This window comes from Phaenicophaeus curvirostris, chromosome 2 (assembly GCF_032191515.1).
Source record: "Phaenicophaeus curvirostris isolate KB17595 chromosome 2, BPBGC_Pcur_1.0, whole genome shotgun sequence".
NCBI lineage: Eukaryota > Metazoa > Chordata > Aves > Cuculiformes > Cuculidae > Phaenicophaeus > Phaenicophaeus curvirostris.
The window spans coordinates 15139510-15166360 of record NC_091393.1 but is presented as its reverse complement, the minus strand read 5'-3'; the positions used below and the strand labels follow the sequence as shown (position 1 = coordinate 15166360).

General features: G+C 38.6%; 2 protein-coding genes across 4 annotated transcripts in view; both read left to right on the top strand.

Moving 5' to 3' along the window:
* Positions 1–5703, top strand: part of KCNQ5 (potassium voltage-gated channel subfamily Q member 5) — a 284616-nt gene extending 278913 nt beyond the window's left edge. For all 3 annotated transcript variants that reach the window (XM_069851428.1, XM_069851427.1, XM_069851429.1), the window contains one exon: positions 111–5703. In XM_069851428.1, the coding sequence (XP_069707529.1) occupies positions 111–1052 (942 nt within the window). In that variant the 3' untranslated portion in view covers positions 1053–5703. The remainder of the gene's footprint in view (positions 1–110) is intronic.
* Positions 5704–8053: 2350 nt separating this feature from the next.
* Positions 8054–26638, top strand: DDX43 (DEAD-box helicase 43). Its single transcript, XM_069850459.1, has 16 exons — positions 8054–8480; positions 9679–9734; positions 10111–10243; positions 11795–11938; positions 12431–12512; positions 14160–14316; positions 14396–14514; positions 14765–14875; positions 16243–16384; positions 18711–18811; positions 19591–19678; positions 21231–21358; positions 21874–21983; positions 22607–22745; positions 23675–23762; positions 26403–26638. The coding sequence occupies exons 1-16, from the start codon at positions 8054–8056 to the stop codon at positions 26508–26510; spliced, it is 2133 nt and encodes a 710-aa protein (XP_069706560.1). The 3' UTR covers positions 26511–26638.
* Positions 26639–26851: the final 213 nt, after the last annotated feature.

Here is a 26851-nt window from a genome sequence, read left to right as displayed (position 1 = left end):
CACTCCCGTTTTTCTCTTCAACAGTCGCATTTCCCCTTTGCTCGGGTTCCAAATATTTTAAATTGGTACTTGGCATTAATGTTAACTGACCTTTTCCTTTCCTGCTCTAGGTACAATCCATTGAGTCAAAACTGGACTGTCTCTTAGATATTTATCAACAAGTTTTGCGAAAAGGATCTGCATCTGCACTCACTTTGGCTTCCTTTCAAATGCCAGCTTTTGAGTGTGAGCAGACTTCTGATTACCAGAGTCCATCAGACAGCAAAGATTTGTCTAATTCTGCACAAATTAGTGGATGCATATCCAGATCAGCTAGTGCCAATCTGCCTCGTGGCCTACAGCTTATACTGACACCAAATGAATTTAGCAGTCAGGCTTACTATGCTTTTAGTCCAGCTATGCATAGTCAAGCAACACAAGTGCCAAATGATGGACCTGCAACAGTTAATAATACATCAAACCAAATAAACCCGGCAACTAAGCCAGCAACTCCAACAACATTACAAATACCACCTTTCTCATCAGTGAAGCATATCAGTAAGCCTGAGCCTGTTCATATTATTCCTGTAACCACACAGGAAAATATTTCCGATGTCACCGCTTGCCTTGTTGTATCAAAGGATAATGGACAAGTTGCACAGCCCAGTGCAACAAAGGATCTCACGTGGAGAAAAAATCTCGATACAGAAGGGGAATCTTTGCTCTCAGTTAAACCTGTGGTGCAAATGGACTTAGGAAAATCTTTATCTGTACAAAACCTTATACAATCAACAGAAGAACTGAATGTACAGGTCGCTGGAAGTGACTCCAGTGGTTCCAGAGGTAGCCAAGACATATACTCCAAATGGAGGGAGTCAAAATTATTTATAACTGATGAAGAGTTGGAGACAGAGGCAGGAACAGAGACTACTGAAGCCATCTCGCGCCCATTAGTGGAAACAACCCTCTCTGCTGACTCTCTAAGGACTGGAATATCAAGATCATCTCAAAGCCTTTGCAAGGCAGGGGACGGTACAGAAGCACTCAATCTGCTCCATGTCAAACTTAAATAACAGCTTGTGGGCTTTCTTCATTGGCTGGGTCATTCCTCTAGTCATACATATCATAGCATGAAGTGTTTTCAAAGCCTTTTTAATAAGAGAAAATCACAAAAATCAGGATGAATCTGAGAAGCAGTTGAATGAGCCCATATCTCCTAGTTGCATGAAAATGCATGTCTAAGTGATGGCTAACATTCACATTTACACCTACAGTACAGCAGCCTTTATATAGTACGGTAGGTTTAAATGACAAGTTGCCTACAAAGCTAATGCTGCAGGATGTATCAAAAAGCAAAAATCTGAGCATTTAGACCTAGTGCCGTTTCTACAGGGCAGAAGTAAAAATTGTAAGGTTTAAAGCACTTTGCTTCTGAACTAATTAAATATATATATATAATGTCCTGATTTAGATGATAGTTTATGTTTACAACAAAAAAAAATATCTACAGCTGCTAGCAAGGTACCAAGGAAACCAGTAATATGGGATTGAAATGGCTGCCAGTTGCAAGACACATATATGAGCTCATCGGTAATCAGTTACTTTTAACTTGGAAAACCAGTATGTTTTATACGTTAACAGTATGTTAATATCCATCCAACTTTTGGTGACTTAATACTGTGGCAAAAGTACCTGACACACCACTATCCCATCGTTCTTTATAACAAGGACTTTATTTTGCAATGAAAAGTTTGTATTTTAAGGATTAGAGCGGGCCTCAGAAATGGATAACCTGGGTGACTGCACTGAAAATTCAGGGGAATCTCTCCTTCTTCCATTCTCATTGAGGAGCTGTATTATGAATTTGAACCATTTTGGTGGCAGTAGGTGAGGGAAGGAAGCAGGCACTGCCTTTATTATAGAAGCAATATTTCCTTGTATAGAAATATTGGCAATTTTCCTCACAGTCAGAATCTGATACCATAACAACACTTTATGAGGCTGGGAAAGGAGGGAAAATGAGGAACTGAAATGCAGAGTAAAACTAAAGAGGATAGGACAGGGAAGAGAGAAAGACAACACAATGAATGGAGGAAAAAAAGAATATGGATTTAGATGGGCAGGAAGGAAAATGATGACGGAAAATATAAAGAGGCAAAAATATTTATTTTTTTGAAATCCAGTCGTCAGTCACAAATACTGAGTGCTATTTCCAAACAAACAAAAAAAAAAAACAAAAAAAAAAAAACCAAAACCAAAAGTCAACTTGGCAATCAGAAATGGGAATAGAAGTAGGGAAGACCACCTTAACAAAAAAAAAAATCTGAAGGCAAGAGGAGGTTTGGTTGGCTGGTTTTGTTGGCTGGTTTTGTTTGATTTCTTTTTAAATAAAAGGTGAGGAGGAGAGAGGGGAAAGCAGTCACACTCTTATAGCTCAAGACTGTGTCCCAACTGCAGTCATTTCTTGTGAACTCCACAAGAGAGGACCTTCAGACTGCTTCCTCCTGAGTTTTCAGATTCAAAGCCTACTTCAGGCCAAGCATTCCTGCTTGATGCATCCTCTTTTTTTCTTATCCTAACCTACACTTAACTTCTGCTGAGATGCAGGAGAAGTATTAGTGTCTATCTGCACATCCCCAGCAAGGCTGCACCACTGGAAGAACCCTTGCAGAACCTAAACGGGCTTTCATTCTTCCTAGCTGAACGAGGTTTCTGTGTGTTGCCTCCCCCCAGACTTATACCCTACCTGCACCACAGGCTTGTAGACAACCTGACTTGGGCTCAGCTTCCCTCTAGAAGCAGGAACACCAAATGTACGGGGGTGCCAGTGCCAGCTTACTCAGGGCAGTGTTTTCTCAAGGCCCAGACCTGCTGGGAACTTACTATGTACATCAAAAGCATCACTCCGGTCTTAACCATGGCTAAATGCTGTAGATTGTATTGTGAAGGACTTGATCTGTTTACTATGAAACCATTGTCATTTCTGCTTCCATATTTCCTTTACAGAAGTATTCCTGGATGTTTCACGATAACCTTATTATGTGAAAGTACAGGCAAACTGTGGAGTGTATACATTGCGTAGTTATATGGGGTCCACAGATGGTACACCGTGTTCCATGGCTTACGCCAGAGCAAATTTCAGCTGTTAAATCCTGAAAGACACCCTAAAGCACAATTTCTTCACCACTGATCTGCTATGTAATTTACCACGTTCAATCTTTCCTCTTTTCTTTTATGTGCAGTCTGATCATACTAAAGCCTGATTAGAACAGCAGTTTTGTGAGGATAAGTAGTTTTTTCCCCACATCTCAGTTCATTTAACTATTAACTTATTTGAATGTCTACGATTTATCCGGACAGATCCATAATTTTAAAGTGCTATCCAAAATTTAAAACTTCACAAAGTTTTTTTTAGGCTTTTATTTCCTTTTCCTAATTGTTTATGGTGCCTTTCTTGCCTTTCATATGAAACCTCCTGCTAGCCTAAACATAAACCTGTGCTTAGGTTCAGGTCAGGAGAAAAAGATCAGTCCCATGGCAAGTGCATGTCAGTAATGAAACTCCCCTCCCTGACAAGATCGAAAAATCAAGGCATCATGTATTGGACTCCACTCTTAAACCATCATCTGCATGAGCAGACGGTTGCACCCCCATTGAGCCTGGGAGGCATCAATGGGAGAGCTGAGCATTAGCCCTGCCTGTACAGATTCCGTACAGAAACGGGGCCTTGGGTTTTGCTGAAAATTTATCTCATGGAAACTTGGTATTTTTGCCTTAAATAACATGCTTGAGTCCTTCTAATTTTAAGTTAATTTATTTAATACAGTTTTGTGCACAGAAGAATGAGTTCTATAAATTATGTATGAAAATGTTAATGTCTTTACAAAGTACTGATAAATCCAGAAGATATCTTTTCAAATTACAGTTTAAAATCCTAATTTTTTTTTCTTTCATGCTCACCATTATTATTTTTGTAGCTGCAAGTCTTATCATATAGTAATTTTTTAACATAATATTGATAGGAAATAGAAAGAGTAGTGAATATATGAAATTCTGGAGAAGAAGAACTGTTTGTTCGGATTTTTATAAGCATTGCTCATATTTCTTCATGAGGAGTTTCCTGTTTCTATGCTCTCTCTTTAAAGACAGTGTCATGACTGACAGTCATTCATTGGTTTCACAAAAGAAGGAGCTGTTTAGCTTTCCAGGTCTTGTCCTGTGCTGCTTATTAAAGTCCAGCTCATGACAGCTAATACAAACTGCTCATGAGTGGGGACAAATGAGAATTTTTTTTTCTGATTTACAGTCCAGTTGAGGATTGTCGAAGAAAGAATTTGAACTTAAGTAAGAGCTTCAGGCATTTGTAACTGTTTTCTGATCAGCACGTTTCTTGTACCTGACTGAAGAGAGAACTGAAAAGAATAGTTTTGATTATTATTTGTTTAAAAATTTGTATTTGCTCCTGGCTTATATGATCTATACTTTTTATTTAAATATGAATATAGTGGTTTAGCCTAGGGTTCAAGATTGCAAAGATCATACACTTTTATTCACAGTGCCCACGGTTGTTCCATATGTTTCTGAAATAATCCTACTTAGAGTGACTGCTCTCATTATAGTATGGTGATGAGGAATTCACCTGCTCTTCTGTGATAAGTCAAATCATACTGAATTGCTGATGTATAGTGAACATCTGATGTACAGTAGTATTTCTGGATTGGGACCTGCAATCCTTACTCAAGCAAAAATTCTATGGAATTCATTCATTTTATGGAATTCAAGAATTTTTCTTGAATCAGGAGCTCAGATTCAAATCCTTATTTTTGGGCATCTGTTTAAAGTGAAAATGGTAATATTCCAGTTATTTCCTGAGGAAACTAATACTTAGCTGAACTTACCCATGTCACATTGACTATACAAAAAATAACGCACAAAAAGAGAAGAAGAGAAGGGACATTTTTAAAAAGCACAGAGAAAAGGAGAATAATCAGAAAACAGGAGTAAGCAGGAAAAGAAAATATAACAGCAAAGGAATGAAAAAAAGGGGTTTAAACACCTGAGGCTAAATTCATCCTTGGATGGCTTCACTGACTTCAATGAATTCTCTGCCCAACTGGGTGAAGTTCAGCCTCCACTGGGATAATCAGGCTCAGTTCCACTGACCTTAAAGGAACTGAACCCACCTATACCAGGAATGAACTTGCCTCTCTGGGCCAACATTTATCCTGACTCATATGTCATACAATCCTTTTGGATTCATTAGGTTTGGATGAAATACAGGTCAGAAAAGAATTTGCCCCAGATATTTCTGCTTCACATTTTTTTTCAAGTGTGTTAATCGACTTAATTCAAATGGATTACAACATCACACAAAGTGCTGTCACTGTCTAAAAAAAGTTAATTGGTTTTTGAAATAAGAATTGTCCCCTGCAGCGTCAGTGGAAGCATGTAACATTTTCCTGTTCATTCATCTGGATGCAAATGTGGCCATTCATTCAGCTGTGGCCACACATAGGATAATTCCAACATATTCATTATAATCTGCTAGCGGAAGCATTTTTTACTTCTATGAAAGATTAAAAAAGTTTCATAACAAGCTTAGAAAGCACGAAGGCTGCTTCCACTGACACTGCAATGACATTAGCCAGTACATTATAATGTTAATTGTAACTTCTTGACAAAGTTGAATCCATATGGTTGTTAATAAAAAATATTTGAAAAGTACCATCCTTACTGGGTTTTTTTTTTCCCTTACATAAACAATTGTACAGTGTAAGCACATATCAGGCAAAAAGAAATTTAAACTTGTTCATGGTCTTCCTTTTGAAGTTTTGCAAATTTTTTTTGAATGGACGAAAATGCCACTTGGGAAGTTTACTAGGATAAAATGTGCACAAACTACTCTGATATACTCAGTTGCTAGTAACTGTTTACCACTGAGTTTACTTAACTTAAGAGGTTTCAGCACTTCTATGAAAATTAGTTTGGATATTATTATTGCCTTCCTTGTTAAATAAAAGGGCATTAATTCAGGATTGGCAATCAGGGGCTTGTGCAAGGAGCAGGATTCGTAAGGGCACACCAATCTGCTACTTCAGTTTAACTGGAGGCCTAGGTGAAGCCCTTTCTCCTGCACTGAATCATGGAACTTGCTCTGGAATACTGCTGCACCAAGCATTCTTTCCTCACCTGGCTCTTCGTGCAGTCCTGTTGAAGATAAACTTTAGTATTCAAGTGTAAAGTACCAAATACAGAGAGCCTGTTTTTGTGGTGAAGTCACTGCCTCCTTGGAGGCTTTAAAATCAGAGCAAAATATTGTCATGTATAGATGACCCCATAACTCTCTCGAGAATGTACTCTTAGGTATTGAAATGTAAAGATGCATTCCCCAGAAAGGCGTGTTTTCCATGTCAACCTCTTGTACCCACAGCCAAGCTCTGCCTAAGAATAAAAACAGGTCAGGAAAAAAAAGGCGAACATGTAAGCATGTTCTCCTTGTGCTAAACCTGGACATCTTGCTTCACGTGTACATGGAGACAGTAGGGAAGGGTCAGAAGACACCAGTATGAATTTTTTTCCTGCAGTTACCCTGCAGGTCCCAATGGCACAGATAGTAACGTGCATCCATAAAGACACATGCAGAAATGTTCACCATTCAGCTCTGTACAACAGGAGTACAGGACCATGCCTAAAAGTAAAATATAAACCCTCATGTAGCAGATTTTTCAACCTAAGTATGGGGGGGTAGGGGGGTGGGTGTGTGTGTGGGGGGGGGGGGGGGTGTATGAGAGAGTGTAGCTTTTCCTTAGGTATTTTTTTCTATTTTTTTACTGTGAGGATACCAAGCACTGGCACACATTACTCTGGGAGGCTGTGGAGTCTCCACCCTCAGGAGATATTCAGAAGCTGCCTGGGCACAGTCCTGGGCAACTGGCTCTTGGTGACCCTACTTGAACAGGGAGCTGGACAAGGATCACCTCCAGAGGTCCCTTCATAGAATCATAGAATCACCAAGTTGGAAGAGACCCACTGGATCATCAAGTCCAACCATTCCCATCAAACACTAAACCATGCCCCTTAGCACCTCGTCCACCCGTGCCTTAAACACCTCCAGGGAAGGTGAATCAACCTCAGCCCTTCTGTGATTCCACTTCCAACGTTGTCTCAGCTTCAGTACACTTAACCATAATAAAATCTTCATTAAAGCATCATGAGTCCTTAGTTTGAGACTAAATACTAAGATTTGCTTAAAAAAATTCAGACTGCAATGGATCAGCACGACACCCACAAAGGGCATGTAGTGGTAGGACGAGGAGGAATGGCTTTAAATTGAAAGGGGGAAGATTTAGATTAGGCGCTAGGAAGAAATTCTTCCCGATGAGAGTGGTGAGACACAGGCACAGGTTGCCCAGGGAAGCTGGAGATGCTGAAGTGACTCTCTTTAATACATTTGCACTTCAGATACAAATCAAGGCAGACGCACCTTAAGCAAAGATATATTTTTGTGCGAAAGTTTTCTGAGCAGAGTCAACTTCTGTTCTCCAATGGTGCAAGAAAGAAAGCTTTTTTTTTTTTTTTTTTTTAAGCCAAACGATGCTGTTGCTTATTCTGGTGTAACAGGCTTTGCAAAACTCCTGCTCTCTCCCTCCCCACCTCAGTTTCTGGGAGATCTGCAACACCATGAGTTGGGGGTTCCTCATATTTCATAACCTTAAGCAAATAACAAATTGATGCGGGCCTGTGTAGCTGGGGAGGGAATTTTTATAAGGGCATGGAGTGAAAGGATGACTGGAAGGGGCTGTAAATTGCAGGGTGGAAAGCTTAGATTAGACATTAGGAAGAAATCCTCCCCGATGAGGGTGGTGAGGCCCTGGCCCAGGTTGCCCAGGGAAGCTGGAGATGCCCCATCCCTGGAGGTGTTCAAAGCAAAGATGGATGGAGCCTTGGGCAGCCTGGGCCGGTGGGAGGTGTCCCTGCCCGTGGCGGGGTAGGGCTGGAACTGGATGGGCTTTAAGGTCCCTTCCAATCCAAACCACTCTGATTTCATGAAATCACTTGGGGCCCCCACCCTTCCATGCGCTCGGCACCCTTCCGCCCTCCCTCCCGGCCGGACCCCAACAGCGAAAGGCGGGACTTAGGACCCGGCGGACTCCCCCCACGGGCCTTGCCGCGCCAGCCAATCAGCGCCGAGCGAGCGGCCCGCGCGCGCCAAACGCCGCACGCGGGCGGGGAGGCGGGCGCCGCCATGTCCGACTGGGAGACGAGCAGCGACGAGGGCGGCCGCTCGCCCAGCCGCACGCCGGCTCCTGTCCCCGTCGCCGCCTGGCGACCGCGGCAGCCACCGGCCGCCCCTCCGCAGAGGCAGGGGCGAGGGAGCGCCAGGCTGCGAGGAGGGGAGCGGGAGCCCCGTGTGGCGGCGGGGTCCCTCGAGGGGCAGCCCTGGGGGGCCACCGACCCGCTCTGCTTCCGCCTCGATACGGCCCTGGCGGGGGCTCTCATAGGTAACAGCAGCCACCCCGCTGCCACGCGGGGTGTTTGACCCACTGAGGGGCAGAAAAAGGGGTCCCAGCCCTGGGGTTTGTGCCTCAGGGAGGTTCCAGCCCCTCACGATCCCCATCCCTCGCGTGAGGATGGCCGGGGGGATTTGCAGAGGAAGGCCTGAAGAGCAGAGCTCTTCTCCTGAGGTAGCTGAGGTTTTTCTTCCTCGAGTGAGGCCTTGGGCAGCCTGATCTAGTGGAATGTCCCTGCTCATGTCAGGGGGGTTGGAACTGGATGATCTTTAAGGTCTCTTCCAACCTGAACTATTCTGTGATTGGGTTGGTGTCCATTTCTCATGGCCAGCAGGCTGTAAGTGAGCTCAGACCCCTTCCCGGTTGCTTCAAGGAAGCTGTACAAGATGTAGTTATTATTACAACAAGTAGGGTATTTTTTGTCTAACCTAGGATAAGGTTTCATTTAAGTAATAGTGTCCTTTGGAAATTGGACTGAATGTTCCTCTGATAGCATAATTTCTTTCATACAGTGTTTTTCCAGACACTGTTCACTCTGAAGATGATAATGTCTTCTGTTAAGTATGATCTGTGCTGAACAGATGCATCTTCTATAATGACCCCTGTTTGGAGTCTCTCCCTGTCTCAAATGCAAGGTCAGGCAGAGCTGGAGCCAGCTCCAAATTAGCAAGAGATTTGACTGTTGTGAAGTTCATATTCACATCAAAATTAGTCCTTAGAAAGTAACAGAATATGCATAAGGTTTCTGGAAAAATTTATACATATGCGTGTAAGTGGAGAATATATTCTGTAGCCAGCTCTTGTCTTGCTGCACGTGACTGATGGAGATCACTCCCTTGCATTGCCTAGGCATGCTTGCTTTCTAAAGCTCCAGAACTAGTCTTAGAGAGTTTATTTACTGGCATTTTCAGTATCGGAAGGGTCTCTCTTCTAAGCTGGTTTTGTTGCTCTATCTCTTCAGCTGAGGCATCTTACTCCTTCCGCACATGCACACCTTGCATCTGGTTACTTGCTGAAAAAGCTACCTGGATTTTCTAACAGTTTGGTGTCGCAGGTTGTTTTATTTATGGATTCACGCACTCATGAAAGTCAGGTTTTGGTCACAACCAAAGTACTTACAGTTACCATATGTGGGTTTTGACAGTTTGGCCTAAATCTATGTAATTCCTGCGGTGTATCGTTAAAACAGGTCGAGGTGGAACTAAAATACGAGAACTTGAGGATTCTTCAGGTTCCAGGATAAAGGTACTATGTGCTGTGTTTTGTCCAGGCCCGGAATCTGTTTGGAACATATTTGATTAGCTTCCACATATACCAGAGTTACTGCTGCAAGTGAAGAGTGTTAAAGTAACTGTAATAATTAGATTCTTTTACAAGAATTGTTGAAAAGGATGTGGAACTGCAGGTGTAACTTGAGTGGTATGTGGAAGTAGGAAAAGCTGACTGATTTTTTTTCCTTAAGTATGCATTAATTTCTCCTTCTTTTAGATAAGGAATTAGAAGGTCTTTACCTGAGAAGTTCAAATTCAGAAAAAAATTCCAAGTCTGTTTTGAGTATATATTCTTATATAATGCTTATCATCACAGTATTTAAAAACTCAGTAAGGTTTTATAAACATAGGTTATAAAAGGAAACTACGAATCTGAAGTGAAGATTTTTGGCAGTGTTGCTGTGCAAAATAAAGCCAAGATGTTGATTGACGATGCTCTTGCAAGTTCTGGACAAAACTACGTTAGAAATGTGACTGAGAAAGGTAAGAAATGTTCTTTTGGGGAAAAAAAAGACTGTGGATTGTTTTTCCATAGATTTCTATTTTGGTGGAGTGGTTTTGTGTTTAATATTTTACCCAAATGAATTAACTTTCACTTCGTTATTGGACAATGGTATAACCTCCTGAAACAGAAATATCTAGATGTCCTCCTTTCTCAATTTCCCACAGTTTAAACTGCCAGAATTTTTTGAAAATCTGTGCCGGTGTGTTTTCCACAATTTTAAAGCATGCATAATGTTACACTACTTGGTTCTTGCATTATCAGTCTGATTCCTCCAAAACAGAAATATCAGTTCTAGTTTAACTTTTGATGTAGTACTTATGTGGTATTAAAATTCAATAAATTAAATCTATCATAGAATCGCTAGTTTGGAAAAGGCCTTTGAGATCATCGAGTCCAGCCTTACCTGTGCTCTACTAAACCATATTCCTGAGCACTTCATCTACCTATCTTTTAAACACCTCCAAGGATGGGGACTCAACCACCTCCCTGGGCAGCCTCTGCCAGTGCTTGATAACCCTTTTTGGTGAAGAAATTTTTCCTGATGTCTAATCTGAACCTCCCCTGGCACAACGTGAGGCCGTTCCCTCTCATCCTATTGCCTGTCACATGGGAGAAGAGGCCAACACCCACCTGACTACAACCTCCTTTCAGGTTGTTGTAGACAGTGATAGGGTCTCCCCTGAGCCGTCATTTCTCTACACTGAAAAACCCCAGTTCCCTCAGCTGCTCCTCATAAGTCTTGTTCTCCAGCCCCTTCACCAACTTCGTTGCCCTATAAATAAGACGTGTGCTGATTATAGCATGGACAATGCTGGCTTTTTACAACTTTCATGGAAAGTTAGCATTTACAATTTGATGTTGCACGTAGAATATCAATTATAGTTGTTGATCTGAGGCACTGATGAGGGAGAAGGGATCAGAGTTGTGTTCCAATGTTAGAATATGGGGTTTTGATCTTGGAGATGCCCCACAAGGTAGACGAGTATATCTCAAGAGGCTACAAACAGTTAACACTTCCTTAGTATGTGAGATTGTTTTCCCCGTTTCTTGCTTTTCCACTAATATATAATAATGTTGCCATTTGTATCTTCAGTGTAAAACCTTTCTCTCTTAACAAGTGTTAACCTCGTCAAAAAAGAGGTATAGAGATTTTATTGTGGTGATGTTAAATGCTTTAAAAGTAAACCTTGCTCTTGTAGCTGCTAAAATTAAAGCCTTTTGTCTCCATGTCATCTACTGGGTTTACAAGTTTTTCGGAAGAGCTCTGTACAACAAGCTTTTATTTCTAGCTGAAGGAGCAGCACTTTGGAAGCTGTCATTGCTTGCTTTAAGTAGCTAAAAATGGTGAAATGCTTCTTTTTGTATCAAGATTAGGTCTATACAGGTTTTACTGATGTTTCAGGCGAAGGCCTAGGAAAGAAATTTCTATTTAAATGCCTCGTGTATTCAAAATCACAAAAGAGGCTTTACAATAGAAAACAAAAACAAGGTGTTTGTTTTGAGGGGGGTTCTCCCCCACCCTCCAATAGATTCCATCAAACAGCAGCATTTTGGTGTTCACTCTGCAGAAAAAAATGTGGACATAATCAATGCAAATAACCCAATGAAATCAGTGATTGACTGGGCATCTCTTCGAGAAAATGCAGCTAAATATGAAGCCATGAAGTGGGCAGGTAAGTTTTAAATATTTTTAAGTTTTGCTTTAGGGCGACTGACTTATTTCCTGGTCCAAATTCGTTAAATATTTGCAGTGAAGTGACCGTGTCAGTATTTCTCAGCATGGTCATGGACAACACTGTAGTTGCTGTGTGAAGACTTAAACTTAGCATCAGTTGGCATTTTGACTTCACCCTTTGAAAATGCTGTTGTTGTGTATGTGGCCACAGAAAAATCTGAGAGTTGTTAAATATTATACTACATATGTTGGTAGAAATTACTTTAGAACTTGAAAATGTGGGTAAGTGGTTCTCTTGCAGATACTTAAGTGTTTGTCCTTGCCTTCATCTTTTACATAAACAGCAATGGTCTTCCACCACTTTTGAATTTTCTCCCTAATAACAAGGCACAGTCTGGGGTTTGGGATTTTCATCTTAAGCTTTAGCACTGTAATACTGAAACTGTAGCACTTTGTACTGACTCAAGTTTACATTTCCTAATTGTTTAAGGCTTGCCTCCAGTTGAGAAAAACTTCTATAAAGAATCAACAAGGACTGCATCGATGTCACAAGAAGAAGTGGAAATGTGGCGGTAAGATCATTTCTACAAGTAATCATCTGCTTGGCAAAAATAACTATTGAGGTATAAAGCCCAGAAAGCAGAAGGTGAAGAACCGAGACAGAAGCGTTGATGTTGGGGTCTTGTAATAACTTAGATCTTCTTAAGAATTCTTTCTAAGGATTAAACAATAACCATCAGATGAGGTATTATTAGTTGCTTGGAAAACTAAACTTTAGCAATTAGCTGCTTCACTGAAAGTATTTTACCTACGTGACTTCATGAGGGGAAAAAATCAAGACAATTCATTGACTTGTGACTGTTTCTTTGCATTTCATGAGACAGCATGTTTATGTTTTCTAGGTCCTTCCAAATATTATTGTTCACATGTTGACTACCTCTTAGTTTCCACTTTTTTTCCATATATTCTAGTCAAATACTATGTTCAAAGCAAATTTCAGCCTCTATTACTGTTGTCTTTCTCTCTGTCTTGTCTTTACAAGTGCGTCCTGGTGAGTTAACTGTATCGATTCATTTTGATCCAGCAGTCTGCATTGTTACTTTGCAAGATCATCTGTTTCACATAATTCTGTTCAGGCTCTGGTAATAGTTTCAGTCCTTTTCAGTAGTTCTAAGGAAGTCAGTGAATGAGAAGCAGTACCTTTTGTTACTTTTTTTTTTTTGCGTGCTCTCTATTTTTTTCTTTTGCATGCCCACCAGACAGAACTTGCTGTAGTGAGTGTAGCAGGGAATTTACACTTATTTCCTTGAAGTATATTTGCATGTTACGGTTAGTGCTAGGCAAAAGAAACAGAACGTTGTTCTGTAGGTTCAGAACATGCATTTAGGAATAACACTTATGTGACAAAGGGATGCGTTTTCCATCTAATCTGTTGCTTCAACGGAAAAAAAGACAGTAAGTGGTGGGGGTGGAATTTTTGTAAACATGAGGAGAATTTGAATTACCCAGTCTTTCTAGCCCACGCCCTGCGTGAAGTAATGCTGTTCGCTGAGTTGGATCTTCAGAAGAGTGCAAGACTGGAATGAAGATAAACTGCTTATGCATATTAATACCTCTTAATTGGAGGTAGCCTCAAAACTTCAGTTTTTATGTAGCTTTTTGGATATGTTGTTGTGGTTTGGGTGGGGTTTTTTTTTGAAGCTTGACTTACTGACTACATTTTTTTTTTTCTAAACTTTTTAAAACATTTCTCTACACTTAAATACTGCTAGTATTTTCTTGAGAATCTAGGGAGCTGCTCTGAAAATATTTTGGGAAGGCTTTTGCCAGAATATAGGATTCTGACAAAGAAGTCTAATCCATTCCTGTGAGTTCTAGATTGGCTTTAGGTTACAAATCTTGTTAGTTCATTTTTTAATGGAGTATGATTGAAATCCAATATGACAGGACTGCAGTTCATGTTAACATCTGTATATAACTTCATTCTTAAGAAAGAAGAGTTTCTTTAAGATGAGTGTTTCCGTAGTAAGCCTTTCTTGAAACGTAGAAGAATAGTTGTAAATCTCATTCAAGACTTGAAATTGTTTTTTTGTTGTTCCAGGAGATGGCTTTTTTTTAGGAAAAAAAAAAAGGCCCAGAAAGACAGTCTTTTGTGTTAGCCCTGTTTTTTTCAGATAATGACCCCTGAAAGCAATTGTACTTCTTTTAATCCTATACAGGAAAGAAAACAATAATATCATTTGTGATGACTTAAAAGAAGGTGAAAAGCGCTGTATTCCCAATCCTGTTTGTAAATTTGAAGATGTATTTGAGCATTATCCTGATATAATGGATAATATAAGAAAAGTTGGTTTTCAAAAACCTACACCAATTCAGGTACTACTTCAGTTTTAATGACTCTTCAATTAAAGCTTAAGAGAAAAATTTGTTTTAAGTATTTGTTGTTTTATGTTAGTCCCAGGCCTGGCCGATCATACTCCAAGGAATCGATCTTATTGGTATAGCACAGACTGGTACTGGGAAGACGTTAGCATACCTGATGCCTGGATTCATTCACTTGACTTCACAACCAATGTAAGAACTGCTCCCTTCTCCAACTTGTTCAGCTATGGATACTTACCCCCACCTGCCATGTAATGGTTTTCTAGTAATAGTGGTAATAAATCATAAACTGGAAAAAAAAAAAGGTAATCTTGGAGGAATAAATACCCCACTTTCAACCATAGATTACGTTAGTAGCAGTATATGGAACAGTATAAAAATATTCCATGTCAGATATGATGGACTTTGTCCAGGCCTGCATTCTAAAGAAGGTTTATTGCAGATCCAAAGATCAGCGTGGGGGGCCAGGAATGTTGGTCCTTGCTCCCACTCGAGAACTGGCTCTTCAAGTAGAAGCGGAATGTTTGAAGTACACATACAAAGGAATAAAAAGGTAATCCTAGTTTTCACTTGCTTGTTAAGTAATTTTTTGTCTTGTCACTTGTGGCTTAATTCACCTGCTAAAATAATTGCATTTTTTTCAGAGGGGAGGGAAAGGCAGTAAATGCAGAGTTTGTATTTTTCTCATTTTTTTCGAATGCCTGCTTTGACTACTCTCAGGGTGAAAAACTGTTTCTTATATAGTTGGAGTTCTCTGCATTGTAGCTTTGTTGCTTCTTATACCTCTGTGTGGACAGCTGAGTAGAGCCTGCCTGTGTCTTCTTGGCACCTTGCTGTTAGGTGGGTGTAGACAGCAAGAAGATCTTTCTCTTTGCCCTCTGTTCAGGCTGAACAGGCCTCATTAACAACTTCTCATGTCATGCACTCCATCCTCTTGACCAACTTGGCAGCAGCCTTGTTGGACTTACTGCGATATGGATACATCTGTCTTGTAATAGAGGCAGAGCTTACAAAAACTGGTTATTTAGCTTGAGATGTGGTCTCACAAGTGTTGAATAAAGGAGAATAATGAATTGTCTCAACCTGCTGGCTTCCTTGTCTACAGTACGAAGCTGGCTTTCTTTTCTGTGGGGTGACGCTGCTGAATAATGTTCAGTTTCTTGCCCACCCTAGTCTTTCCTGCAAAGCCATCTTATAGCATGTTGGTCCTCAGCCATGGGGTATTTCCATCCCCATCTCTACTTCTGTTGAACTTCACAAGATTCCTGTCAGCCCATTTCTCTAGCCTTTTGTGATACTTGGGGTAACAGCCTAGCCCTCAAGTGTATGCCCTGTTTCCCTGACATGGTATCATCCACAAACCTGATGAGTGTAGGTCTTCATTTAAACCAACATGACTGTCCTCCAAAACTTAATTTGAGGGCTCTCTGGTAACTTTTTATAGCATTCAGAATTAGTCTTGCATTCATCAAATACTGAAATGTACATTCTGCTTTCTTCCTGTAAATACTAAGGAGTTTTACAGAGCGTGTTGCGTGTAAGCCTAATATCTGATCAAGTGTATTGATTGTTTTAATAGAAAAACATGAATTTTGATGGTACTATTTAGAAAATCATACATCCTTTCATAAGCTCATCGGGTTTTGGTGTGAATATTTTCAGTACAACCCAAAATATACTCACAGCTTAAGAGACGCCTGCCTTCCTTTCATGATTACTTTCACTGCAACTTAAACAGAAAGCTATTGAGGGAGTATTATTCAGTGTTAAGTCTTTTATATACCGTGATAGTCAGTTGCAGGTACTGTATTCCTTCCTCTTGATAATACCAAATCAATCAACATGGTGGCATTTATTTGAAAAAGATTGACTTCAGTTGAACCTTAATACACTGCTTCTGCAAAACATTTCTGTTTTCAGTATTTGCATATATGGTGGTGGGGACCGAAAAGGACAGATAGACGTGGTTACCAAAGGTGTGGATATTGTTATCGCTACTCCTGGGAGACTGAATGATCTTCAAATGAGCAACTTCATAAATTTGAGGAGCATAACGTACTTGGCAAGTAGCTGATATGGAATGAGTAATGCAGCAACGGGGAGATGGTTGGCTTAATGTGAACTTAAGCTTTAATGAAGTTTTCTTTAAACTTTTTGAATCGTAATTACAATACATCTTAACACTGAGGTTCATGTTGGAGAGGTGGTTCGTGCTTACCGTAATTACGTTGCAGATGTGGTATAATCCCTAGAAAAAAACAAAATAGCCTTCTAACACAGTAAGAATTTTGAAGTTGCTAAATCGTTATAATACTAATGTTTGCCCTTTTACAGTTAATTTTGTCAAGAACAGTTATTAATGGATGAAATGCTTTTCCCAAATTGTCCTTTCTTTTAAAAGTTACCAATGACTCAAGATCTAATAAGAAATTGTACAGTAAGCACCAGAATTGCAAATAATTAGATATTTAAGTGTTTGAGTGACTGACTTTCTTTTGATCTCTGTGGGAAAATAGCCACATAAAGACTGTTATAAATCCTTATGACTTTGTTTCACTCTTGCCTTTTGCTGTGCTGGACACTTGAAACCATTGCATTTTGTAAAATAGTTTCATCTATTTAAATTATTTCCTGAGTTGTCTGTTTAACTGGTGACTTGCGTAATTTGACAGTTTGGTCTGCTTTTCCTCCTCTATATCCACCTCCACTGCCCTCTAAGGTTTAAATACCCTTTATACTGTAACTAGTTAGCTTCAATTCTAGCTAATATTTGTGAGTTTACTGGCAAGGCCAGTGCTGGTCTAGCATAATTAGAAATCTGGACTTCTAGAAAAAAAGTATATTATTGGAAGACTGGAGAGTAGTCTAGTGTAGAAAAGTAACGTGATTGCTAGGCAGGAGGTAGAAAGGCCTGAAAACTTGCTTTTGGAGAGCTATAAGAATATTAGTAATCTTTCTCTACCAAGGCGAAGTATGGTCATACTACAAGCACACACTGCTTTGTAAAGCAAAGAATGTGTATGTAACCAAAATCAGATGTTTCAGTATAGGCAGGATATGCAGTAGGATAACATTGATAAAAAGAAATAGCTATCAGATTGAAAAATACGGTGATGCAAAGCAGGAGAAAGCCATTTGTTGTTGTACCACCAGCAGTTAAATATCTTTAGAAGATTGCAAAACATGGTCCTTGCACTGGTTTCGAAGTGGTTAATGTCTCATGCTTCAGACTTCCTGGAAATGCTGTGGTTCTTTAGGTTTGATATGAAAAGCTGGACATCTAAAATTCTAGGGTTTTTTAATGTTAGCATATATTTTTCCACAGCTTCATTGTCAGCCAACAAATTCAGCCAACAAATAATTTAATCTTGCAGCTGTATTTCAGAGAAAATACAGGAATATTAGATTTCAGCTTTAACACCTTGGATGAAGGACGAGCTTCATTTACAGTTTTTATTTAAAGATATTGAAGAGTCTTGTGAATGCACCCAAAGTTGCACTGAGTATTATTTGCCAGTATGGTATAATCGTTTTCCAATGGACTTCCAACATCAGGGACTGGGATACAATTGTTTGTTTAAAAAAAAAAAAAAAACAGAACAATTGAAAACCCAGACTCTGTTAGAGTTAATTACATTTGAGTATATGCTGCACTGAAGGTGAATTGAAGGTAGGGAATTTATCTTCTTGCCTGTCAGAACCAACAAGTTAGTTGTAGTCTTGATTCAGATATTTAGGAACCCATGTATTCAAGATAGGCTGCTGTTCTTCATGATTTCAGAATAAAGACTGGGAAATTCTGTCATATATGGCCTTTTGATTGTTTATAATGCTTGTCATTTGAAGATTGCTTCATCTTGGTTTGTTCAGTGTGATTTGGTATTCATTCCTCAGTAATCTGAGTGTTTTTTCCTTTTGGCCTTGTGCTCTCAAAGAAGAAGTAAGGAAATTGGAGTTGCACGTGAATAATTGGGAAGCATTTAGAGGAAAGAGTATACTAAAAAAATCACAAAGTAGGGTATAGAAAATAAGTTGGAGAAGTCCTTGTGTACAACTTAACAATAACTACTTTAAAACAGAGGAAAGAAAACAATTTTCATGTGAAGAACTGGCTTCTAACAATTCCTTGCCAAGAAATAGAACTTAAATGAATAATATTAACAAACAACTAAATATGTGTAGATAACCAGAAATCTAAGATTATGTCAGTTTGGGGAAGAGTATCTTATAAATCAGCAGCTGGGTATTAGTCATTTGGAAAAAATACACATATTATGGAGTGGGTTGTGCAATTAAAATTATTACCATTAAAATGGTCTGCTATGTAACACCTTGCTGAAATTCTTATTTAAGGACCAAGACACAATAAATAACCTTGTTCTGAACAGGTTTTAGATGAAGCTGACAGAATGTTGGATATGGGATTTGAACCTCAGATAATGAAGATCCTAATAGATGTGCGGCCTGACAGACAAACTGTTATGACGAGGTGTGTGAACATAATCATACTCAGTACTTTAACACTGTAAATGGAAGGTAATTCAACAAGCTAATTTCAAAACAAACATGTCAGTTTTAATAAAAGTTCTACTCTGACCTCAAATGAGAATGGCGTCAGTTTTTTTCCTAATTCTGTTTAGTCAGTCCTAATAAGTCACTTGACAATTCTGTTTTCATTTCTTCCCCCCGCCCCCCCTTCTGATGTTTTGCGTTGATTATAAAAACAACCAAGTTCTTACCAACAAGAAAGGTGTCCTGAGGATGCTAGAATTTGCGATACCAATTTCAAATGCCAACTTCCATTTCTCCATCTGGGACTAAACGTGTATCCTAACCTTCTGATCAGTGTCTGTGCTAGCCTGTACTTTGATTAATTTGGAAATTATGAAGCTTTTGGGAGCTTAATGATAGAATATACCAACAATAATTTTTGTTACTGTATTTTGCATTGAAACTGTTTTAGAGGGAAAACCAGACTAGAACCTTGCTTTTGGAGTATCATTGAACTATTAAACTTGCATTTGGTTTCATTAGAAAGTGTTGCCTGTACTTTTAACCTAGAAAGTTATCTTTAAAGCTTGAGCACTGTTTACTAATAACTTCATAAAATTATTTCTGAATATTATATAAGCTCACTATTGCTATTGCATACTCAAGTGTTTAGTGGTGTTTAAGAAAGAAAAGAAAGAAGAATATGGTGAAGTTAATGAGTTGGAGATTTTACATTCTGTTCTTATGTGTGTGTTTTCCTCCTCACTTTCTGTTCAGTGCTACTTGGCCTGATGGTGTTCGTCGCCTAGCAAAATCCTATTTGAAAAATCCTATGATTGTATATGTTGGCACTCTTGACTTAGCCGTAAGTTGTTCTGGTTTGTTTTGTTTTTTCTTTTGGAGAAGAACCTACAGTTAAACCAGGAAATACTTTGCTTGTAACTATATCTAAGTAAGTGCATGCGACTTTCAAAATCAATCCAAACTTTCAAAACAGCTCCATATTATTCTTTTAAAGCTGCATTAGAAGTTTAGAGAGAACTAAAAGAAAAAAAGTAGAAAATAATTTTGCTCTAATATTTATGTAGCAAGATCATGATGTGCTAGATTTTCAGTAGAAAATGTTGCAAGCATCAAGAATTAATCAAATTGGAGTTTGAATATTGTGCTTTGCAGCGGCATGTGTTCTTGCCAGAAGCTTTGTTTTTGCAGCCTTCCTTCTGCTCTGCAAGTTCTTGTTTCTCACTTACTTCTTTCCAGTCCATATGGCTCCTTATCTGGGTGTGTGTTTCTTAACTGCTGCCTTCTTCTTAACTGCTGCTTTCTCTAAAAGAGTAGAAGCTCTCTACTAAACTCCTGGAAGGCACTTGTCTAGAGCAGGAATGTAGATTAGAGTAAGAACTGTCCGTAAAGTCCTAAACTTCTTAGATGTAGATGTAGATGCATAGCATTTATTTGGCTTCAGTACCAGCAAAATTCACAGAAGTTCTTCCAAGATCTGGTCCAGAGATTGCTTTGAGTTTAGTTCTTAAAATACGGAATTTTCCCTTTCAGTTCCACTTCTTTTAGTGATGGGGAACAAGGAAACTTAGTATCCAGTACACCTTTAGGTAGAAATAGGGAGAACCTGTGCTTTTTATCTGTTCTATTCAGAACTATGCTTTTGTCAAAAGGCACTACTTGTCAAAGACAGAGGATTGTAATGTGAAAGATGCCAACTGCCATTGCAGCTCTCTTGTCTAATGCATTCATCTATTTTATAAGAGCTTCTTTTAATTGAAGAGGTGACCTCTAGTGGCAGGGGGAAGGGTTCCCATATGGAGAGAGGCTGTTTCTATGTACTTGATTGATTTTTCGACCCTTGCCACGAGGTTATGATGCAGTGCCATGAGAACATAGGCCTTTATACTGCTTACTGTAGCATACCTTAGACATTCTGAAACAACCTTCAAATATAATGGAATAGTTATTCTTTTATAAGCAACCTGTTGTTGGAAGAGTTGGACAAATGAAAGGACAAGCATTTAAAGATTCTGCATTTCAAGTAAGACTGGCATTGTTCCAACTTAGGTTGGATTAACATCAAATATACTCAGATTGAAGTACTTCAATCTCATTTTTCACTAATATTAGGAGTATTTATTTTGTTTCGCTAGTCTGCTAATCTGTGCCCTCTAAATCTCTGCAAATTTATGTTTTCGCAGACTGCTTAAAGATAAATTTTGCTGTTAACCTAAAGCAACCCAGGAAACAACAAATAAGTCTGCATTGTTTGGACTTCAAACTGATATATAGTCTGGTTTTAAAATAGTTTTTCATGACATCATATTACTGGTTTTATAACATAATATGGGAATTGACAGGAAAAATATTATTCTGGCCAGTTTGTTCTTAACATTCTTTTCACTGTTTAACAGGCAGTAAATACAGTAGAACAGAGAGTTGTTGTTGTCACTGAGGAGGAAAAAAGAGCTTTTGTGCAAGACTTCATTGATGCTATGAAACCAAAAGATAAGGTCATCATTTTTGTGGGGAAAAAAATTACGTATGTAATCACTTCTCAGTATTACATCTGTACATGTTTTCGAAAAGAAATACTGGATAGTTTCTTAGTTCACGTAATAATTACCAAGTGTAACAGTTCTTGTCAGCAATATGTTGGTCATACTAGTATTTTTCTTTTTTTTCCATTCATTAATTCCTTGAGATTGACTGGTAGTTTATATCCTTTTTAATATCATTGGTGGTTGTGATACATTCTCAGTTTCACACATTTAAAGCAGATGTTAAGATTCTTGGGAATACATTAATGTGCTGTAGTCTTTAGCTGCATATGCAGCTCATGCATATGCACCTGATTGAGGGGGGTGGTCACTGTACCATTCCTGAGCTTTTTGAGTTAGCAACACAAAAATCATTTTATTTATATGTGCTTTCACACTGTTCTATAATAAATCCTAACTGACCTAGGTGGGGGTTTTGCCCCCCTAGCTTTTGTGGTCACTTATCTTTTGGATCTAAACACTAGTTGGGCTTTTTTTTTGTTCTGTTTCGTTCTAGCGCTGATGATTTAGCAAGTGAGTTTGGTCTCCGAGGAATTCCAGTACAGTCACTTCATGGTAACAGGGAACAGTGTGATCGAGAACAGGCTTTAGATGACTTTAGGAAAGGTACGTTTGAACCTTAAGTACTGGTTTGTTTAGTCTAGGCTTTTAAAGCTTGTCATGGGCAAAAATTTGTCTCTTTAAGTGCTATGTCTCTTCAGTACTATAGAAATGAACATATTAAAGAGCTCTGAATTACATTTTTGTTAATTCAACAATTAACAATATTTTTTTTTGAGATCTCTGTGGAAAGTGAATGTCGCATTAATCTACAGAATGGTAAATTTAACTGTTAAGTGATGGTGCTTTCAGTGCAACAGTTCTGCTCTTGATTATGCCAGTAGTTATGTGATCACATGCTAATAAAGCAAAAAGTAGTCATATGATAAGGATGGCAGCTGAGTATATAATTGTTGTTCCTGTTCTTTTCATAGACTCTTTATATAAGCGAGGCACCTTTCTTGGTTCCCCTGCAGTCTGCTGTTCTGCTTGTGAAATAGAAATAGTAATAACATGACATTTTGAGTGCTTGCTCACCACCTTCTAATTGAAGCTAACTGAGAGTGATGTGCAGCAAGCAGATTTTTCCTTTGTGTGTTAAATTGAGTATGCACTAAAAACAATAGACTGGAGTATATTTTCTGTTTATTCCATAAACTGCCATTCTCTTTCTGCTGTACCCATTGTAGGCAGAGTCAGAATACTGGTAGCTACTGACTTAGCATCCCGTGGCCTTGATGTGCATGATATTACCCATGTTTTCAACTTTGACTTCCCTCGCAACATCGAAGAATATGTTCACAGAATAGGCCGCACTGGAAGAGCAGGGTAAGTGGTTACAAGAAAATAGTAACATGTTGTCAATATTTTATGCAATGCGTAGGTGCTTCTGTCACATGCTAGAGTTACAGGTGATGTGGACTGGGGTGAGTGAAGACTTCAGAATCTTATTGAAATATGTTTTAGATAATAACACACTGCTTTATGCTTTTAAATTAGTTCTCTGTTAAATTTAAGGCAAACAGATTTTCTCCTTTTTTTTTTATTTCACTGGATGGGAATGAGGGAGACTTGAAAGGTGGTGTAAATGTCAGGAAGAATTACAGTTCAAAACAGGTTCTGTGGAGGAAAAAAACATGCATAAATTCAATGTTTTCAGCCTATCAGGGTGGTGTAGTTTGATGTTAGGACGTCTGAATGCTGCTTTCCCAGGTTGGCACAACTATGATTTCCCTTGTGTATGTGTTTATTTTAATCACTATATGAGTTTATGTCTCTTCATGCTTAAACATGTTGTCTTTATGCTAGGTTTCTTGTTTAAAGTCTAAATTAGTTGAGCCTTTGCTTCATTTTAGGTGAAGTGCCATATTTTGATCTTTATGAAAAGTTGCTTTCTGTCATGTGCACAGTAAATACTCAAGCCAGTTTCAATAATGTTGCCTGTAGTACAATGTATTGCTGTACTGATCACAGAATTGTAGAATAGTTTGGGTTGGAAGGGATCTTAAAGATTACCTAGTTCCACCCCCCCTGCCATGGGCAGGGACACCTCCCACTGGACCGGGCTGCGCAAGGCCCCATCCAGTCTGGCCTTGAACACCTCCAGGCATCTTCACACTCATCATGAAGAAATTACTCCTTATATTTAGTCTAATTCTGCCTCTCTGCAATTTCAATAGGAAAATTTCAGTAGGTCAATAGGAAAAGCCTAGCAGCAGTTGTTTTGAAGATCAACAATTATTTCTTTCCTTGTTTAGACGTACTGGGGAGGCAATAACACTTATCACCAGGAGCAATTGGAGTGTTGCGTCTGAGCTGATTGAAATTCTGGAAAGAGCAAACCAAGTAAGAATGCATGTTACTGGGTAAGGTTTATGTTGGTTCCAGGTTACCACCTGAAACAGTTCATGAAGTTAGTGAGTGTTTGTAGTGTCTTGGACAAAAAATGGGTACTTAATCTTTCTTGTCCTGCGTATTCTTAGCTGTATTTTACCTTGCAGATGAGTCCCAGAAAAGGGCCAGAAACTTTGATTAAAGCCTTCCGCATCCAAAGAAAAACTAGTTAACATATACACACATAGAGATCTGAAGAGGAATAATATGATCTGGTTTATTTTATAATATTTTATTTTATTTGTGTTACACTTCTGGATGCATTTACCAATGTTCTTGTTTAACAGTGTAAATATTAACAATATTTGTATCAGAAAAAGTTGATCTATCAGTTTGTTGTATCTGGCGGTTGTGTTTTCTGCATGTGCCTTTCGAAGGTTTCTTTCATGTTTGTAAATAGTATGGGAAATAGGACTGGAATGTGATGTATTTATTTTAAAGAAACTTTTTTTTATTGCTACCATATCTGGGAAGCCAATGACAATTATGTTGGTGTTTCTTGCTGTAAACAAACAGTATTTTGCCTGATTTATAGTAAACTCCCTGTTAATGCCCTGACTAGAGTTGAAAAGTTTAATTTTATTTCTTTTTATTTAGGAGTAGTGGTAGCTTGAGTACAAACTAAATTGCATTTACCTAGAACCTGTGGTTGTTGTTGACACTTACTTGAACTTTAAATCCTGAGTTAGAACTTCACCTAAATCTTTTAATTACAGCTCTTCTTTAAAAAATGTCATACGACTTACTGCAAACCTGATAAGATGTTTTTGAGGGAAGGGAGAAAAAGTTGTCCCCTGATAATTTTTGAAGTTGCATCTTTGGGGGTTTTGTTTGGGATTTGTTGTCTCTTTTTCTTTTTTTTTCTTGCAAAATGTAAGAGGGGAAACCAGTAATGATATTTTGAAGCCACTTCAACAGAATTTAGAGGTGCCTTGGTCTGTATTATGAATCAACCACCATCATCCATGCCTTCTCTTCTACCGCAGACTGAAGTTCCCTAACTTTTTTAATGTGATAGTTCAACTGGGAATAGATCTCTGAGTTCAGAGGAGGAAAAAAGCATCTCTGAATCCTTACTTTCAAGGGTAACTGTTATTCGCAACATTATTCTCAAACTTTTAGTTAATGGCGGATAGAAGAGGAGTATCCATAAAGGCAGCAGGTTTTTGACTCGTGATAAAGAAAATGGCATTGCTTCAGTCTTAAAGCATGTGAAAGGGAAAGGAAGCAACTGAAAATGTGATCTGAAGGTTCAGATACTTGACTTTTGAAACAAGTAAAGTGCATTTGTTAGCCAGGTGTTTTCCATTATTTTAAATACACAGGTAATCTCCCTACAGAAAAGTGAGTACAGTGGAAAGATTTCTGTACTGTGCTGCAGGGATCTTTATAGAAAAGCTTCTTAAGCATGGACAGATTAATTAGGGTTGCATTTAAATTATGGCATCTTTACCCTTTTCTGTTTTTTTCGTTTGGACTACCGTACCTAGCTTTCCTTTTTAGCAGATACACAGACTGTCCATGTAAAAATCTTAACAGACCACTAGATGCTGGGTATTACCTTGCTGAGATTTTTACATTCCATATGTTGGCTTCCCACTTTTTCCTGGTACTTGCTCAAAAACCACTCTTGGAAGGTATTGTTGCAATTTTAGTTGGAATAAATTCTGTTTCATGCTGTAGGAGAATCTGATCTGATACAGAGGAAGAAAATTATCCAGTGTTTCGACTTCATAGTAATGTTGTCTTTTCACTTCTGTCTCTATTGACAGAAGTCTGCAGCAACTTTCAGCTGCATCACTTCTTACTTTATTTTTAAAATGTGTGTCCATAACTTAGACAGAATGTACTATATATATATAGAATATATATAGGCATCCTGATAGAAAATGGCAAGCATTACTGAATTATAAAGCCTGACAAAAGAAGTTGGAACTGGAGGAATATACTTCCTGCTCCACCAGGCCCTTTGTCCTGGCTGCGTTCTTCCCCTGTTAAAGCACCGTGTATCTTGCTAAGATGCTCTTGTGGCATCCCAGTGATGGGAGAACAAGACTACTTCTCCTGCTCTTCTTTTCTTGTTATTTTAGCTTTGTTTTATCCATGTAAGAGCTCTTCTTATGGTGATGCATTAAGTACCAAAGTTTCTCTTCAGAGGCTCTTGAAACTTCCAAAAGGAGTTTAATATCAATCAAAAATGTAACATTCAAATATATGTCTGGTATGGTATCACCTTTTTAGTGGCACTGCACATTTTTTCCAAATGTTCATTATCAGTGAAAGACCTATTCCTATCTGAAATATCACAAGCTAATTAAATCACTTGTATGTTGTCATTGGATATGATGATACTAGCATACATATCTAAATGAAAATCCAGGGACACTCTGTTGATTATTTTTCAATATAATTTTATGTGAAAAGATTTCTCTACGGATCTCTACAGAAAAGACAATCTGTGAAGTGGCAGGACCCAGGTTAACAGCAAAATTAAGGTTGGGAGCACACAAATCAGTAGTATGGTTGTAAAGCAGATTCTAAAAGTTCAACTTTATTTAAAACTGATGTTGTTCTTGTACTTCTTTTTATCAGGCAGTTCCTAACGAGCTTATTACAATGGCAGAAAGATACAAACAATTCCAAGTCAAGAAAGAAATGGAAAAGGATTTTCGAAGACCTCAGAGAAAGTCCTTAAACTAATCTGTTGAAGTTACTAAAATGAAGTAAGTGATTATAGTTAGTTATAGCATTTATTGGCTTGAGTTTAGAAGTCTCTTTTCAGAGTTGATTGTTTTCTGTACCCGTCCCATTTAATTAGAATCTGTTTTAAAAAGTGGCTTAGAAAACTGGATTAACTCTTTATAGAAAAAAATCTAGTTTTGTGCTTGGACGCTATTTTAACTTAAAAATTAATTTAGTTATTTTTTCTTGTATTATGTGCATAGCTTCTAAAGCCATTATCTACTGGTTAAAAACAAATACTCTGGGGGTTTTTTGTGGGGTTTCTTTTAGTTAAATGCAGTATTAATAGGTAAGAATGT